Here is a 19533-nt window from a genome sequence, read left to right on the forward strand (position 1 = left end):
CACCAGCATAGGTTTTCTACTAGAGTTGGCAAAATGACAACTAGATCGTCCCACTGACCGATTGCCTGAGACCATATTTCCGCCAACCACTCTTGCACGGGGCACATGAGTAAATGTACGTGTGGGATCATGTAAATGCACGATGCCATCATGCCTAGTAAACGCATTGCTTTGCGTACGCTTATCTGATGACCGGCTTGATACAGAGGTATTTGCTGTGGCATGTTCTGAACTCTTTCCATTGATGGGAAGACTAACCCTGCTTCTGTGTTTAAGACAGCTCCTAGGAACAGTTTTAGTGTGTTTGGCACAAGGCTTGATTTGTTTTCTCGTTTATTGAGAAGCCCAATTGGCAGAGAAGGTTTATTGTTCTTTGCGTGTTTTGGTTGCAAAGATGGGGCGATTCCCCCTGAAATCAGCCAGTCGTCCAGGTAGGGGTACACTAACGGGTACACTAGAATTGCCAGTACCTTGGTGAATACCCTTGGAGCAGACACTACTCTGAGCAGCCCCTGGGCAGCCCCTTGAATTGGTTGTGCTGGTTTGCTATCTTGAAACGCAAGCATTTTCTGTGCGCTGGGAACACTGAAATGTGAAAATCGGCATCTTTCATATCCAGTGTTGCCATGTAGTCCCCCCGTTTTAGCAGAGGGATTACTTCCTGTAGTGTTGTCATGCAGAATGTTTGCGGCTTTACATAAGTGTTTAAAGGGCGCAAGTCTAACACTGGGCGCATAGTTAGATCTTTCTTTGGCACAAGGAAGTAAATTGAATAAATACCCTTGTTTACCTCGTTCGCTGGTACGATCTCTATGGTGTCCTTGAGTAGCAGTGCTGCAACCTCATCGAGAAGGATGAGTTGTTCTTCCGTTGTGGTTAACCTTTGTCGCAGGGGATGGTTGGATGGTCATTGGATTACCTCCACACAATAAACTCCCGCCACGGTTGATAGCAGCCACTTGTCTGTATTGATTCCCTCCCATGCGTGGGTGAAGGAACAAGTTACTTACCTGTAACTGTTGTTCTCCAGCATGGGTCTGGCATGGATTCACATGCTCATGAATATTCCCCGTCATCAGGCTGGGAATCCTCGGTATAGAAAAAAAAAATCAGTATCAGTTTTGTTTCTGATCTGTCTTTCTGAGAAGTAACCAATCACTGGTCTCTGGGTCATACTGCCCCCAGCCAATGACTGCCCTCTCCCTAAGCCCCGCCTCTGGCAGCCATCCTCAGATTTGGTAGCACGTAAAGTGGCAGTATGACCAAGTGAAGAACCGCAGAGGGGTAGGCGGGAGGGTTCGTATGTGAATCCATGCCAGACCCATGCTGGAGAACAACAGTTACAGGTAAGTAACTTGTTCCTTCTCCAGCATGGGGTCTGGCATGGATTCACATGCTCATGAATAAGAGAATACATAGCAGTACACACATGCACAACCACGTGAGGTGGCAGCAGGCTCAACATTAAGCAATACAACAACTCAACATTAAGCAACTCTTACCTCCTCACCAGGCTCACCTTAGGCAAACGGGTTGCGCAGCACTGCTTGGCCGACCCTGGACTCCTCCCTGGAGTCCAGATCGACGAAATAGAATCTTGTGAAGGTGTGCGTCGACCTCCACGTCGCAGCCCTGCAGATGTCCAGCAGGGGCACACCAGACAGGAAGGCCGTGGTAGCAGCGATCGCTCTGGTAGAATGGGCTCTCGGACGGCCGGGCAGCTGTCGGTTTGCCAACCGGTGACAGTGCATGATGCAGCCGGAGAGCCATCTGAAAATGGAAGTCTTCGAGAGAGCCTTCCCTTGATTCACAGTCCCAAAGTTCACAAACAACTGTGACGTCTTCCGAAAACTCTTCGTGCGGTCCACGTAGAACTTCAGCGCTCTAGCTACATCCAGCGAGTGCAAAGTCCTCTCGGCCGGCGGCGAAGGCGACGGGAAGAAAACTGGCAACACCAAGGGCTCGTTGAGGTGGAAGTCCAACGGCACCTTGGGCATAAAGGATGGGTGTGTCCTCAGCACCACCCTTGTGTCATGAAAAGTCAAGTATGGAGGCTTGCAACATAGGGCCTGGATCTCTCCCACTCGTCATGCGGAGGTGATGGCCACGAGGAAAGCGGTCTTCCATGACAGGAACTTCAAAGGCGCCAAATGCATAGGCTCGAATGGGGCCCCCATGAGCTTGGTCAGCACAACATTAAGCTCCCACGCCGAGGCAGGAACCTTCACCGGCGGGAATGATCGGAATAGTCTATTCATGAATTCTTTCACCAGGCGATGAGACCACAAGGACGCCCGTCCCGTCGTCCTGGTATATCGGGAGATTGCAGCCAGATGTATTTTGATGGAGGCGTGAGCCGGTCCAGCTTTGGCCAGCAACAGTAGGTACGGCAGTACTTGAGGGGCCGTAATCCGCAGAGGGTTAATCTTCTGTGCACGGCACCAGACAGAGAACCTCTTCCATTTATGTCCGTAGCACTTGAGAGTTGAGGACGCCCTGGCCTTTGCAAGAACCTCTCTGCAGTCGGCCGGGATGTCGTACCCTCCAAACTCTAGTGCTGCAGGAGCCAGGCCTGCAAGTTCAGCGACTCCGGGTTGTGGTGAAGAATGGCGCCTCCTTCTCTGGAGAGAAAGTCTGCGTCCGTTGGCAGCTTGACTGGAGGGGACGTTGACAAGTCCAGAAGGTCCGGGAACCAGATCTGTCTCGACCACGCCGGTGCGACGAGGATCATCCTGCACAGGGACCTCTTGAGCTGGTTGATGAGCCGGAGCAGCAACGGCAGCGGAGGGAACGCATAAAGAAATAGGCCGTCCCAGGGGAACGAGAAAGCATCGCCCATGCTCCTCGGCTGGGGGAACCTGCTGGCGAACCTCCGGCACTTGGAATTCATCGCCGTCGCAAAGAGATCGATTTGGGGTTCGCCCCATTGTCGGAAGAGTCGATCCACTTGATCCTGGCGTAGTTCCCACTCGTGGCACGAGCGCAGCTCCCTGCTGAGTGAGTTGGCGATCGTGTTTTTTATTCCTGCGAGATGAAGAGGCACCAGAAACATCCCTTGGGCGACGGCCCAATGCCACAGATCTTGGGATTCCTTGGATAGGGCCGGGGACCTGGTTCCGCCCTGCTTCCGGATGTAGAACATCGTGGTGTTGTCGGTGAAGATCCTTGCCACCTTGCCCTTGAGGGACGGAACAAAAGACCTGAGGGCCCAGAACACCGCGCGGAGCTCCAAGATGTTGATGTGGAGAGACTTCTCCTCCGGGAGCCAAAGGCCTCTTGCGTGAAGATCTCCGGAGTGTGCTCCCCAACCTTCCAGGGAGGCATCCGTCGTCACCGTCACCTGGTGAGCTGGGGTCTGAAAGTCCGTGCCCGCCGACAGATGGGAGCGGGTACCCCACCACCGGATCGCCTGACGGAACGTCTCGTTGAGAGGGATCCTGTCCTGAAAGCTGCCCATTGACTGGATCCAGCGGGCGTCGAGGAACTCCTGTAAGGGTCTCATCCGAAGCCTGCAAAAGCGCACCAGATAAATGCAGGAGGACATCATCCCGAGGAGGGACTTGATAGATCTTACCCTGGCCATGTTCGTGGCCAGCAGACGCTGCACCTTGCCCAGAATGGTCCTGGTCCTTTCTTCCGACGGCGAGGCCAGCCGCGCCACTGTGTCGAGCTTGGCTCCCAGAAACAGGGCGACTTGCGACGGAACCAGGTGGGATTTTGGAAAGTTGATGGAGAATCCCAGGTCCGTGAGCAGCTGGACGGTCTTCGCAGTGTGCTCCATGGCGAGCTCCCTTGTCCTTGCCCGGATGAGCCAGTCGTCCAGGTAGGGGTAGACGTGGATCCCCTGTAGGCGCAGCCGCGCCGCCACCGGTGCGAGGCACTTGGTGAACACCCTGGGTGCCGACTTCAATCCGAACGGGAGGGTCTTGAACTGGTAGTGCCGCCCTTGGACCACGAACCTGAGGAACTTTCAGTGTCTTTTTAGAATGGGGATGTGGAAGTACGCATCCTCCAAGTCCGACGACGACAGTAAATCGCCCTCCTCCAGCTGTCCCAGCACATGCTGGGGGGTGACCATACGGAACTTCTGTGCCTTGATGTACTTGTTCAGTCGTCGTAGGTCCAGGATGGGGCGCCATCCTCCGGTCTTCTTTTTTACGAGGAAGTACCTTGAGTAAACTCCGGAGCCCCGAAGCCTCTTTGGGACGAGCTTGATGGCACCCTTCTTGAGCATCGCCCTTACTTACAACAGTAGTTGAGGGACGCGATTTACCTTCCTGGCCACGGGTGGAACGCGAGGGCACTTCTTCTGAAACTCGAGGGCGTGCCCTTGGGCCAGGGCGTCCAGCACCCAACGGTCGGTGGTGATGGACTCCCACACGCTGACGAATCTCGCCAGCCGGCCTCCCACTGTGGTGCTTCGGCGGGGGCCCGACCCCACGGTCAGTTCAATCTTGTTTGGAGGCCGCCTTGCCTCCTTGACCTCCTTGTTGACGACGACGGGCACCACCTGACTTGCTGCGTCCCCTGTAGGCTTCCTGGGACGAAGATCTTGCCGCTTGGCGGTAAGTGGAGGAGCCACTGCCGGATCCCTTGAAGGCACCTTGTCTGCCTCCGGAGCTCCGAAAGGATGGCTGTCGTTGTTGGAGCACTCCCAGTGCCCGGGAAGTCTCTGTGTCTGTCTTGATGGGCTGAAGGGACTCATCAACCGCCTTCCCAAACAGGTTTTTCCCGTCGAAGGGCATGTCCAAAACCTTGGTTTGTATGTCCTGGCGGAAATCCGTGGCCTTGAGCTATCCTCATCGTCTCAAGCAAACGCTGTTGCCCAACTGACGGAAACCGGTGTCAGTGATGTCTGTTGCCACCGTGATGGCGTGGTCCGAAGAAATCTCCCCCTCCTGTAGGATTTCAAGGGCCTCAGCCCTTTTGGCGTCCGGAAGGAAGTCTAACAGAGGGGCGATTTTGAACCACAACTCCCTGTCGTAGCGGGCTACGATAGCCAGGGCGTTGGCCGCCTTAATAGTCGTCGCTGCGGATGAGATGATCCGTCGTCCCATCGTGTCCAACTTCCTGCCCTCGCCGTCCGACGGAGAAGTTGATGTCGAGGCCGATGCCCCCCCAGCTTTCTTTGCCGCCGTCGAGACGACCGAATCCGGGGTAGGTTGTGCCCGAAGGCACAAGGGGGCAGCGTCGGGGACCCGGTACTTCTTCTCGTACCGGTCCCTCTTTGTCGGCGCCGTGGCAGGGTTCTTGAGGAGGGCGAGCCCCTCATACCAGATGTCATCAAGAAGTGGTACGCCGAGGACCGTCTTCCTTTTGGCCTCACGCCGTTGGTAAAGGAACCCTTCTTTCTTCTTTTCTTCTGGGCAGAGCTGAAAAAGCTCGGATGCCCTGGAAATCATGGCATGAAAGGATCCAATCTCGTCGGGCGGGGACGACGGGGGACACGTCCCGTCGTCGCCTCCGTCGTCATCTGTACCTGTCGTAGCCGTGTCCGTGCCTGTATCATACCCGTGGGTAGTAGACCGGGGGGAAGGCAGAGCAGGCCGCAGAGGTGGGAGAGGTGGCGTAGGATGCGTCGTCCTCCTCTTATGCGGTGGACTCTTCGAGGGTCTTGGCTCCGGTTCCCCCGTCGGGTCTTGGCTCCGGTTCCCCCGTCGGGTCTGGCTCAGGTACCTCCGTCGGGGGAAGGGGCAACCTTGTCCTTATCTCCGAGCATAAGGACTGAATCGCTGACAAAATGGCCACCGAGGTGTCCTGCGGCGCCGGAAACGACGGGCGCGAGGTGTCTTGAGGAGCCTTGTCGGCGACACCGTCGCTCTCGCCGTCGCCCTCGTCTGGATCCCTCCCGATGGGCTGGGCCTCTTCCACGACTTCGATGAGCTCTTCTTCAGAGGTCGTGTCCGTATCCATGATGGCCACCAGCCCCTCCCCCACCTTTTCCAGCGAGGACTTCGTGGGGGTCTTCTCAATGGGCCTGAAAGACGACTCCCTCTGCGGTGGCAGGGAGACTCTGGGTCCTGAGGGCGCCTCCACTGGTGTAGCCTCCACAGGCTGAGCCAGGGCCACGGCGACATCCTCAATCGAGGTCTTAGCAGGGTGAATTAAGGCCATCGTCACCTTCTGGACGCCTGGGGCCTTCACCTTGGGGGGTGGGTCCGAGCCTCGCTCCCCCTCTGCCGGAATCTTCGAGATCGACCAGGGCCTCTCCAGAAGCTTCGCCGGGTTCTCGGACTTCCTCTTATCTGAGCCAGAGCGTTGGCTCGTGGTTGATGGCGCCGGGGAGGATGCGTCCTGCCTGGCAGCCAAGGAGCCCGACCGTTCGGTGCTCCCGGTGCCCGCGGACTCGCGGTGCTTAGCCTTTTGTTGGGCCCCCGTCGCCGGGGCGCCCTCACAGGACTTAGAAGACCGCTCACACTTCTTTTTCTTCTTCTCGCCTGACGGGCTCTTCCCTTCCAGCCAGTTGGCGAGACGGAGGTGGCGATCCTTCATGGTCCGCTCCGACATGTTCCCACAAAACGCACAGTCCTTCTCCTTGTGCGTCTTGTCCTCATGGAGACAGTAGAGGCATAACAAATGCTCATCCTCCTTGAAAACATTCTGAAGCTGGCATCCAGAGAAGGTCCTGAACAGCTTCCCGGGCGTCGAGCTTCCTTTCTCCTGGGCCATGTCCGGGGTAGGCCTCGGAACTTCTGGAATCCTCCAAAAGCGTAACTCGACAAAATCTTCACCCTTGAGGGGCGTAGAAAACTCCGAAACGGATCCCCGTTGATCGGATGTAGAAACGGTGGAGTTTGAGGCTCTATTTAACCGAACAATTAGAAAAATCTCCTGAAAAAGCACGAAAACGCAGCAAAAGCTCGAGAGCTACAGCACGAGGACTCCCATCACTTGAACGTGCAGTAAAAATCTGAGGATGGCTGCCGGAGGCGGGACTTAGGGAGAGGGCAGTCATTGGCTGGGGGCAGTATGACCCAGAGACCAGTGATTGGTTACTACTAAGAAAGACAGATCAGAAACGAAACTGATACTGATTTTTTTTCTATACCGAGGATTCCCGGCCTGACGACGAGGAATATTCATGAGCAGGTAAATCCATGCCAGACCCCATGCTGGAGAATTGTTAAATATGCCCTCCTACTGGAGAGGCATGAGTGGACCTGGAGCGGTTTGTCATTGTTTAGGAAGTGTAGCTCCACCTCTGGATGTGGAGGACCTCGCCCGGCCACGAGATCGGCAAAGGCTTCTCTGGAATCCCTGCAAGGCTTATCCCTGGTTGTTACCAAAGGAAGAGCCCTGACCTTGTCCATAACCCGATCCTCTGAGTTCTGACCACGAAACTCTCTGGCCTGTTGGTTTGTTAGTTAGCTGTCCTAGAGATTTTAAGGTATCTTACTCCTCCTTAGCAGATTTTAATGCATCTTTCACGGCTTTCCCCAATAAAACATTGGGTTCCGCCGGCATGTTAAGGAGTGTTGCCTGTGAGCGTTTGATGGTACCAGAGGCAATGATCCTGCCTGCATAGTCTGTGGAATCTAGATTGTTCTTTAAGATGCAGCTGAATACTGCCTTGCCATCTGCTGCTACTAGGGCCAGTTGTGATTTGAGAGGTTCAGGAGCAGAAGCTATTAGTGTAGTCACCTAGTCCCACTTGTGGCAGTTGTAGCTTGCCAATAGTGTCGAGATTTTTACTCTCCTTATGGGGGGGTGTGCCTTCGGCGAGGCTAATAGTGATTCAGCCCTCTTTCTAGTTGTGGTTACCACAAGCGAGTCCAGTTTTAGCTGGCCCCTGATGTTAAGTGGGTCAGATTGTTCTGGACAGAAACGTTTTTTAACACACAGGTTGACGGCCCGTGTTTGGTCTGGGGTCTCCAAAGAAGATGGAATCCTTCTTTGGACGGACTGAAGGATAGGAACAAATTGAGTGGCGGCTTTCCTGTCCCCCAATATATCTTCCACAAAATCTTTATCCAGCTGAGTCTCCTGGGTTTGGATTCCAAAGTGTTCAGCTGCCTTTATAAGCATATCGTTATAGAGTGGCTGATTGCCAACTGGTGAATCGGCCACTGGTGAGTCTTGGTGAATTGGTGAGGCTAGGTTGTACACCTCCTCTTCCTCATCATCATAATAATAATGGTCTCTCACTTATAAGGTTTCATTGTTGTCAGTGTCTGTCTGTACATCATACAGATCACTATGGACTGGGTCAACTTGAGGCTAAATAGGAAGAGTGTTTGGACATGGCCTCTTAGCTGGGGCCTGGGAGGTCAAAGCCTCGGTTGTTGGTGGCGTGGTTTGGAAATTTTGGTATGCCTGTGGGTTCTTCTCAAAGAAGTCATCCTTGTCATAACCCTGTCCATGTCTTCAGCAGTCCATGGGCTGAACTTGGAATGACTCCAGGGTACTGAGGAGTAATGGATAGTGCTTGGGCTGTAGGCTGGCCCTGAGGTGTAGGCTGGGCCTGAGGTGCAGACTGGCCTTTGCTTTTTAAGGCTTCAGCCAAAGTCCCTTCCTCCTTGGGAACAAAGTGTTTTTCCCTGTTGAGTTGTGGTAGACTTGACCTTGCTAGACTTCTCCTTGTGAGAGTGACTCTTGGTGGAGTCTTTTTTTAAAAATGTTTTATTTAAGCAGTCTTTCAGGGACATGCTTTTGCACCAAGTGGGCTAATCTAGGGCTCTTGGTGCTTACAGCCGTTTTCAACGGCGGAGGGGCAGACCAAAGCCTTGTCTTCAGACATTCGGCCATTGGTAGAGGGTTTGGACATAGCGTCTGGTTTATCCTTCGACTTACGGGGACCTGTCGTGAGGCGATCGGGACGTCGAGTGCTCAGAGGACAGGGATTCGGTGGATGTCCCCCTTGACACTATGTGCGGGTGTTTGGTCGATGATGGCGTCGATTCCTTGCCCTTGGCTATGTGCTCAGTGCTGGGGGTAGTGCGAGTGCTTCTGCCCCTGGGTGTCATCCCTGCAACAGACCAGCCGGCCTGTCTCTTGGGAATCTAACGGTTCCCTGTCTCCTTCGCTGTCTGTAAAGACTGTGACGCTGCCATCACTGGAGACTCCCTCCATGTCCATGGCAGCCTCGGCGCGATGGGCCCAGCGCTTTGTCTTCCGGTCCCAAAATGTCTTTGGCTTGAAGAGCTTGCAGGCTCGACAATGCCCCTTGTCCTGATCCCGTGCTAGACACAAATTGCACACCCGGTGCGATTTTTTTATTACAACTGGGGCAGAACTTAAATGAAGTGTTCTCCATGTTTATGTGAAATGGCAGCGAGGCGAGAAAAGGGGAAAATGCATTCTACAATGTCCACCACCCACTCTCCCTACTGTTAGGGCCGAGGCCCGGTGCGGCCTTCCAAAGCCGAAAGGGTCCGTCGAGTCTAGGACTTCGTTCTACAGTCGTCCTTTCAACTGGCAAAGATGTAGTCGAAGACGGTTTTGAGAAAGAGTATCTAACTTTAATTTTTCAATATTAAATGGCGTCAGCCGAAATGAACTCTGCGATTAAGCGTCCGTCAGAATGGTGGAAAAAAACAATCTGGGGGACCCTGACGCGTGAAGGACCATAGGTACAGTGGACGCCACACTAGGGATAGTATTATTGGCACGCCCCGTCGACGTCCCTTTTAGAGTTTCGAAAACAACAACTGGAATACTCTGCCGCTTCCACTAGATGTCGGCCTATGCATAGCATGTGATCTAAGCAGATTCCACAAGCCGCAGATAGATATATATATTAGTTTTAAAACACGACACAAATACCAAGATTCCACCAAAAAGAACGTATGTAACAATAGGCCTTCAGCTTACCCCAATTAAGAGACACTTCTCTAGTTTTAGCTTTTGCTGCCAGATGAGGAGGTGCGCATTGACCTGGGGTAACAGCTGCTGTCTGAACCGTTAAAATATCAGAAACCTGTTGAAGTTTATAAAACTTAAATTATTAAAAAGCCAAGACCACCGTGATTCATTCAGTGCACCACCAATTTATATTATACCAACATTATGCAAGACCATGTTAAAAACTCAAAGTTTCAAACGATGTAAGAACTTTTACTCATACATCACTTTGCCACTACGCAGCAAATGTTACACTCTAAAAATGCTTCAATGACAACTGGAAACTTTAAATTGTTAAGCTGAGGCTGCATCCCGTCTGAGGGGGCCATACAGTGCAACAACTACAATGCAGTCCACAATATAACAAACTGCAATTTGTATCCAAGTCGAACTCTCTTTGGAAGCGTGTGTGCGCTGCCATGAGTGTGGGCTCAAGCCTGCCTACACAATAGCAGTAGCTGAGAGTCACTGGTTTTTTGCAGCAAACTTGAAACCTCTGAGATTAGTTATTGAACAGGGCCTCGCAGCCTGCAATAAAGGTTAACCGACACTGCCAACCAGGCATTTCCTGGTAAATTGAAGAAGGCCATCAGATTGGACCCTCACAAATACTTAGCACTCTTATCTGCAGAACATTTAACGGGGACAATCTTATAAGTGCTGATGCATGAGTGATATAGCACTAGTTAGTTACCCAATTGATAGGTTATTTATAGTGCGCTTAATACCCAGAGGTTTCTAAACACGGACCCAGGGACCAAACCCGTGTTGCTCCGTGTCGTCTTGCTTCCGAGGTGAGCTTGTTGCCCCTGTGCTATCCTCCCGAGACTCTTTTGTGCATTCTTTAAAGAGCAATAAACTGAGCCAATAAACAGTATTTTAAAAAGGGCCTCTTATTTTCATGTGTGCTTATTTAATTGACAAAATTAAAATGGGCTTACATTTGTGAAGCTTCACACTTTCTTCACAAGACAAAATATCAAGCAGCATGCATGTGAAACAATGACTACAAGCAGATGACCTTAATCACACCTCATGTTTTGTGTCCAAGTATTAAAAGCATATTTGCAAATCCCTTACATCGTCATTTAGGCTTGCATTAGTTTGCACTTTGGTATTTGAAGTCTTCTATTCAAGAAGGGGAAAATAAAGGTACAATGATTAGTGCGTTGTCTGAACTCCCAATCCAGTGACTGGGTTGGTCTGGCCGCTACCCTATGTGCCTGATGTGTTAACACCTCAACAGGAATCCTAAAGCAGGATTCTGATCCTCAGCACATCTCTCAAGGAATATTACAAGAAACAGCTGCAGTGCAGGGACCAGAGGAACCATCACCATATTGCATTGGACATGTATTTCGCAAACCCGCTGGGTTCACTAGTCACAGAGGAAGTGACATCAAGAATAACCAGCAGACAAGAGAGTGAACGCAGCCTTGTGGACCCACATCGGCAGAACCCCAGTCCGAGTGGAGAAGCTGCAGGGTAATGCGGAATCCCTTATGAAACCCTCACTAATAGTCTAATGGGAGATACAGAAAACGATCGCGAGAATAACCAATCAGCTGTGGGAATTCCAACACTGATGATGAATGATTGTTAGGCAGAATTATATGCTTGGAACACCACACACAATAAAGACTACAAGTGACAGTACAAATTCACCTTTGGTACAAGCCTGTACTACACAGTAAAAGTGGTAGCGATGGCTGAGCAGCCATACTTATCTCAAGAGCAAGTGAGCAGTATCATTAGTTACACAAAGGACAGCAATTACTATGATTCAAACAAACACTGACTCAAGGTTTCCGAGTAAATGAATATAGATTTATTTACACATCAGTTGTTTAACATTTCACTAAAGTAAAGAAGTTTAAAAATCACACTCTTAATACACCACACCACTCCCAATAGGTTACAGACAAGTTCAGCTCACAAAATGAAGTGGGAGCAAAATGGCACTCCGGAAATTTAAAAAGGGACAAAAAGACAAATTTAGTCAGATATTGAACAACACCAACAGGTAACTAAGCAAGGCAATCTTGAAAGAGGAACTACAGTGATGGAATCAAATCAAAAAGGCTTAGGGCCAAAGTCAATCAGACAAAAGTCTTTTGCTCAAGATCTCGGATTGGAGAAAGATTTCACACACTTTCAGGGCGGCTGAACGAAACGAACAACCAGATTTCAACAGTACCTTTCAATGGAGAAGAAGCTGAGGCGGACGTTCCCGGTAGTTTCTGCAGGCTCACGGTTCCTGAAGTGACTGTTGGTCTGACATGAGGAAGGTAGACTGGAGGGTCCTGCACTACCCAGGGAAGAACCCAGCAGCAGAGCAAAGCAATGAATAAAAGGTGCACTCCTTAAAACCCAAGCAGGGTCCGACCTTCCTGGCTATCCGGCCCACTGTAGCTCTGTACAGCGAATCCGACCAGAGGAGGGAGTCCTGGCTTGCAGTTTGGGCAAACTGGTTAGTCCCACCAGCTCAGGGGAAGATTATTCCTGGAGGATCTTCTCTGTCGTTGGAGTTCAAGGATTCTGACCTGCAGCAGGGCTTCACCGGGTAGTTCAGTCGTGGTAGGGGTCCTCTTCCGTCAGCTCCTCGTCGGTTCTTTCGTTCCAGTGGCGACTCTGCCTTTCCAGACCTAGAGACCTGCTTTTTATGCAGTTTTCCCCCATTCACACAGCCTGGCTGTCAATCACACAGCAGGGTGGCTGTCCCGCCGGGACAGTCACCACAGCCAAGCATTTCAGAGTGTGACATGGGTCTCCAAGGAGACCCTGTGCAGGGAGTCCTACACCCCTCCCTCACATCCTGTCCCCTACAGACATACAGGCGCCTAAGGAGGGCTTCTGCATAACGACGGTGAACAAAGGAATCAAACCTGGCAAAAAAATGTGCAGAGTAAAACACGAGAAAGACATTTTCAAAAAGAAATGGCGAATAAACCCAGCCGGAACCGTAATAAAACATTTAGGGTCTCGCGGGGTTAAGTTCGAGGCCATCAAGATAGCCTAAAACAATCCCAAGGTTATTTAAGATAACCGCAGTAGGAAAAATAGGGTAGTTACCACTGCCACCAGCCAAGTCTTGATGAAAAGGGAGCGAAACAATGCTCCAAGAGAAACAGACAAAAGGGTTAAGTATTAACCCTTTCCAGTACTCCATGTAAGATGCTTTGTACTGGGTCTGTGGTTTTACAGAGGCTAATAAAGTTAATGATAACTTTATATGTTCTGGGAGACAGTAGTCGGTCCCAGAAAATGGAGTCCGAGTTGGGAAGTCTAAAAGACAACCCTGTGTCACTGCACTGAAGGTGCTGTGTAACACACAGTAAAAAGATGATGCCTGTGGAGAAGGTGAGGCTTCAAAGTCTATGAACACAAAAATGTTAAACACACACAGCAAAACACAAGTATGAGTGGGAAAAAAAGGCTCACATTCTTACCAGGTGAAAAAATAAATCCTAGAAATCCAGCAAAGCTGCTGAGGGACTCATTAGGTAAGGGCCCAATTAACACCCAGGGCGTCCGAACACCTGAGGCGTCTATGGGCCGAAGAAGGGAGCATAACGCTCATGTGGGACAGAGTTATCCACCGGCTGTCACACATACTTCCAGATATAATCCATCCTCACCAGACGGGCTTCATTCTGAACAGAAACGGGGGGAGACAATATCGGGAGAACCCTGAACCTGGTAAATATTACTCACCGAAACTCGCAAAGCCTTGCTCTGATGGCCCTAGACGCCACCAAAGCTTTCGACAGGGTAGACTGGTCATTCATGGAGTGCACCCTAAAGGCCTTCGGCTTCGTCCAGCGTTCTGTTCTATGGTTCTGGCCAACTACAAAGCCCCTAAAACCCTCATGAGGATCAATGGCGCCTTCTCAACCCCAAACCCCATGACCTGCGGGACAAGACAGGGTTGCCTGCTGTCTCCCCTTCTCTTTGCACTTACAATGGAACCCTTTGCCCAGAGGATCAGGCGGAACAAACTCATCAAGGGCCCGCAGGTGGGCCCATCCCAACACAAAATTGCACTGTATGCCGACAACGTTTTGCTGACGCTCTCAGAAGCTAGCACTTCAGTGAGGCATGCCTTGAAAGAAAAAGAATTTCGGGTAGGTCACCGGCTTCACTGTCAACTTCTCCAAATCAGTGGCCTCCAACGGGAGGCACTAACCAGGCTGTGCCCAATCAGGTGGTAGGAAGGGTCCATCCCGTATCTGGGAGTTCGCATCTCGGCAAACTCAAAAGACACTTATCAGGCAAACTTCCCCAGACTATTTCGAGAACTGGAGGGGGACCTGAAGCGCTGGACCACGCAAGAAATCTCACTAATGGGACGAATCATGGCCACCAAAATGAACTTGCTCCCGAGATTCCTCTGTGCCTGCTCCTCCCTCGCAGTAGCCATCCCAGCACCAGTCCTTCAGGATCTACAGAGGAAAATGCTACAGTTTATATGGAGGGGCAAGAAGGCCAGAATTCCCCCACAAGACTCTGGTTGGCAGTGCCAGGCTGGGGAGACTGGGGGTCCCCAATCTCGGGGCATATAGGGTGGCAGCACAGCTGGCACACATCCACGCCTGGCAGATGAGCACAGCCCGCCCTAGATGGGTGGAACTGGAGCAAGCTCAACTCCCGCTCCCCCTGCGATTCCTCCCACATATCCAGCCCCCCCTTAGAGAGCGCTGGAGGAACATCTTGCAGACGATCAAACACACGCTAAGCTCCTGAGACTAGGCTCTGAAACAAAAGGGAATCACGAGAGGCCAAAGCACTCTCTCACCAATCTTTCATAACCTGAACTTCTCGCCGGTGGCTAATCCCTGTAACTTCCAAAACTGGATAGACGGGGCCTCGAAACCGTGGAACAGCTATACTTTGGGAACAAACCCTGCACCTTTGAACAGTGCAAGGAGGTGTTTCAACTCCAGGAGGGAGATAGATTCACTTACTGCCAGCTCCGCCACTGGTGCTCCCACCCCCAGACCCTCCAGGCGGCCACACGCCCCCTTACGCCCCTTGAGCTAACGCTTAAGGACCTACCATCTAGAGGCAGAACCTCGACCCTATACAGACGCTTCCTGGGGGACTTCCTAATGACAAAAACTCGATGCATGGCCCAATGAGAGGCGGACCTAGGTCACTCAATCGACAATCAAACTTGGGTGGACATCTGGACACGCACTTACACCTCATCCACCTATGTCACCAACAAGGAATGCGCATACAAGCTCATGCTGCAATGGTACTACCCCCGCTCAGGTTACACCACATGAACCCACGAGTGGACTGCTCCTGCTGGAGGGGCTGCGCTCAGCCTGGCTCCTCCTTTCACATGTGGTGGACCTGCCCCAAGATTCAGCAATTCTGGTTAGGTGCCTGTCGACTATCGAAACAGATTACTCTCCCACTGGATCCCGAAACCATCCTACTGGGGGTCCCGACCCCCGGGATCTACCCCCGCTCCGGAAACAGAGCAAAACTATTGACACAATGCCTCCTGGCAGTCAAAACTGTGCTGGCCCGTTTCTGGAAGTCCCCGGACGGTCCCTGCATGGCTCACTGGTGGGGAAAACATTGGGACATCCTGATTGCGGAAAAGGTAACCGCGGTGAGAGCGGGGGTCCTGCACCGCTTTCAGGACATCTGGGCCCCAGTAGTGGACCATGACCAGCGATTTCCCGCCTTGACATTCAAACCGATCAACACCCGATGGGCTCTGAAGGATCAGGAGACCACTTGAGAGGCGGGGGCAGCGGGCTGAGCTGTGGACTGGGAGAACTGGGGGAGGGAGACAGGGGACCAGAGAGGGGAATTGGGAAGGGGGGGGGGGGGGAGTATGAACTTAAAGGAACTATTAAATACAAGCAAAGTTGGCATGCAATGTTATTTGTAACCTGTCCTGCCTTGGTTTAAAATAAACATGTTTAAAAAAAAAAAAAAGACTACAGGTATATGCAATAAATCCCCCTTGGTATCAGTCTGTACCACACAGATTTAGTTGGTAGCTGTGGCTGAGCAGTCAGACTTATCTAAAGAGGGAGATGAGCAGTATTCAGGGTTTACACAATAGGACTACAGTACCTATGGAACAAGGAAACACTGACCAAAGCTTTGTATCCAAAAGTATATATTTATTTGACACACTCTTAAATCCATACACAAATCACTATCCTTTAAGCAAGTTAAAACAGTCAAAGAAAGTATACACAACTCCCTAATTAAATTGTAGACAAGTTTGAGCAAGAGTGAAAACTGAGCAAAATGGCACAGTGTAAAACCAAGCAGAAATGGCACTCTAACAATTTCGTCAGAGGGAGGGGAAAGGACAAGTCATACAGGGTTAGACTCCTAAACATACCAGCAACACTTCCCAATTAGATTGTGAACAAGTTAGGCAAGGCAGTACTTTAGCATAAGCAATACTTCTATTAGAGAAGCGACAGATTAGCGTAACCCAGCTTTAGTACCACTGTAGGCAGTTTTAAATGGACTTCATGCTATCCTTGTGTCTCTTTCTAGTGTTCAGAGATTGTACCTCTTCTGTCTCATCTTGTTGAGTGTGATAATTGTTGCAAGACAAAATTGCACAGTTGTGTTAGTCCTCCTTTGTGTAATCATACTGTCCGTTTAAGACTAAACCTGTTTACTTGTAGACACCCTTTTTATGTTTTTTCGTCTTTTGACTGTGCCACACCTTGGGTTTCATGCAACCATATTCTCATTGGCAGTCTTTTGACTTTGCCACAATTTGTCTTTTAAAGAAAAATTGTATATGGTTACACAGTAACCTTTGCAAAAGTTAAAATACAACATAAAAAGATTTATCAATTCATATCCTGATTTGCAATACAATTCCTTTCTTATTCCTAAAACATCAAACCAGATTACATTAAAAACATTTATATATACAAATACATACACTAGTACTTTCCTATGCATTTTTTACCTTTACCATTTTACATATATACTCTTACAGACCCATAATGCATCCAGTGAGACCTTTTATGTTACTTTGCACCCCTTTTTTTGTTTTTTAAATCTTTTCTGAGGCTGACTTCTTTCATACATTAATGTGGCATACAGACTTAGTTAACGCCTGACTAAGAAACATCTGGAAGAGAAGCCCTTCCCTTAAGATCTTGCAGTTTCCATATGCGCTTTAGGAATCTTACTACTGCCAGCTGTAATTTAGGCCTATTTCCATGCAACATTTCCATCCCAGCTGATTCAAGTCAACCCTTTCGGTATTGGGGACATATTTACTAAATGTACTTATGCGTTCCGATCTCAACAAATGCATTCCAAAAATAAATGTCTGTGTTTCAGGAAGATCTGTCTGATTGCAAAATCTGCACGGAGACACTATCCCACTATTTCCCTCTCTAATGTCCTTGATTTCTCCAGTTGCCAATACGTTGAACCGCAATCGCATGAAGTCCTGTTTCCATCGCCTGTCTGGAAATTTCAGCAAATACGGTTGTGTAGTCCCCGGCTTCTTTATGTTTGAGACAAGATGTCCATAGAGTTTAAATTTTGTAACCCTTAGCACTGTTAGATTCCAGTCTTTAAATTTTAATAACGTGTTTACTTTCAAGGGGTTAGATAAGAGGAGTTCACGAGGGATTCCCAGATTATCCAGAACTTCATGTACTTCGATTCCATGCAACTCAGGTAAGCAGATACCAGGGGACTATTACGCAAACTGTTACCCATAATTTCATACAGTGTGGCGTTTTTACAAGTAATCAACTTTCTGTATAAGGAAAGTCAGCGCCATTCTACAATGCTTCTAACCGAAAAAAGACCCAGCCCGTATCAAATGGCCAGTAGGGGAACACACTTTGGTAGGCTTCTCAGAATTGATTTTAAAATTCTAGATTCGTATCGGTCTAGTTCCTCTCTACACTGTAGCGGGCATATTCCAATCCGTAGCATAGTTGAGCCACGCTCTTACTTTTATATAAATGTAAACAGGGCAAAATAGAACATTTCCCAAATTTGCAATCTGTTTTCCTAAGTTGTGCAATAATAGGAGCCACTTTTCCTTCAAGAAATTCACAATAGTTACTCTTTTTCTTGTCTCCAAAAATGGGATAACCTAGGTATCTAATCACAGGCCCATTGTATACTCCCTGAAGATACTTAAAAGGCGTTGGAGACCTAAAGGGGTGTGATCGAACAGCATAATATCATCCGCATTTGCCGTCCAGCATACCTTTTGTCCTTCTATCTTCGGTGGAGCAAATGCTTGTTCTTCCAAGGATTGCCACACATCGGAAATATAAAGATTGAAGATTGTGGGGGCAAATGTACATCCCTGTCTAAGTCAGTTCCGGACTCTAATATCCTTGGTTAGCCGTCCCCCAGTATTCAGACACATTTTGATTCTTGTCTCTTCGTGCAGATGATAAAGTATGAACAATAGTGGGCTGGCATCACTAAATATAGAAGTTTGGACCATAGTGTGGTTCTGTCGACTAGGTCGAAAGCTAATGTGAGATCTATTGAGGCTATGTATATAGGTGGACTCCCACGTTTCCAAGTATTATCTTGCATAATATGAACCAATAGACCTCCAGCATCCGTACCTACACTACGTCGGAATCCAAATTGAAAGATGGACAAGGGTTTATATAGATCTATCCAGTTCTGGATATGTCCTAATATCAGGCCGGCAAAGATCTTTGAATCTGCATCTAGAAGGGCGATAGGTCTGTAGTTGGACGGACAGAACCTATCACCCTTCTTATATATAGGCACAATGTATGATAATCGCCAGTTAGCAGGAATTACCCTGGTATAATGTATGTCTTTAAAGAGCACAAAGAATTTTGCCCCATATTACCGGATTGCCTTTTACTACCGCGTTTGATAGATTAGCGCCAGGGGAACGAGAGGATGCGGCTCAAATTATCAGGTTTTTAATGTCTGCTTGTGTAAAAGAAATTTTCCATACACAGCAGCGTATGTTCTCTTGTACGGACCATTCCACTTTCGAGGGGGTGTAGAGTTTTGCAAAATATCCCTCCCATACCTCAGTTCGAATAGTTAGTTTGGGCTCTAATTTGGCAATACCCACACTTGTTAATTGAGGCCCAGAACTTCTGTGCTGTAAAGTCAGCTAAGGATAGAAGCAATTCCTCACCGTCTCTCTGATTTAATAGTGCCCGTAGATTCTTTACTCAGCTTTTCCATTTGCTATTAGTGGTTTTAACCAAGCATAGTTGAGCCTCTCTTGATAGTGGCTTTTTGGGGATGGCTCTTATTTCCCTGTTCCGTCCCTTTTTCATGTCCTTAAGTTCTTGACAAAAGGTGTGTCTATGTTTCACCTTAGTGGTGTAAGGTTTCCTCAGTCCTGGAACCTTATTCACTATTGTTTCTATGTAGTGTTCAAAAACATTGTGTATATAAGGTTAGTTTCTTGGCATACTCCAGAGCTTGGAAATCCTGCTGAAATAATACATTTACTTTTCCCACATTTCCTTTATGTCAAGTGATCCTATTACAAGATGTATTAATTGCTAACTTGTGAGCAAAATGCGGGCCGATGGGATAGAGCCTGCGTAGTAGAAACAACATTTTTAGCATTTTATGGTAACTTTTTGGTGTAGAAATTAGGATAAATTATTTTACTAATTCACAGAACGTCTTGGTCACAAAAACATAGTAAATAGTTGA

At 49.3% G+C, this 19533-nt stretch overlaps 1 protein-coding gene across 2 annotated transcripts in view; it reads right to left on the reverse strand.

Moving 5' to 3' along the window:
* The window catches only part of LOC138481032 (fibronectin type-III domain-containing protein 3a-like), a 2755868-nt gene that overhangs the window by 876755 nt on the left and 1859580 nt on the right, over positions 1 to 19533 (reverse strand). For both annotated transcript variants that reach the window (XM_069612893.1, XM_069612892.1), the window contains one exon: positions 9811 to 9916. In XM_069612893.1, coding sequence (XP_069468994.1) covers positions 9811 to 9916 — 106 coding nt within the window. The remainder of the gene's footprint in view (positions 1 to 9810; positions 9917 to 19533) is intronic.

The sequence above is a fragment of the Ambystoma mexicanum genome, chromosome 5p, assembly GCF_040938575.1.
Source record: "Ambystoma mexicanum isolate Mex_15411 chromosome 5p, UKY_AmexF1_1, whole genome shotgun sequence".
In the NCBI taxonomy this organism is placed as follows: Eukaryota; Metazoa; Chordata; class Amphibia; order Caudata; family Ambystomatidae; genus Ambystoma; species Ambystoma mexicanum.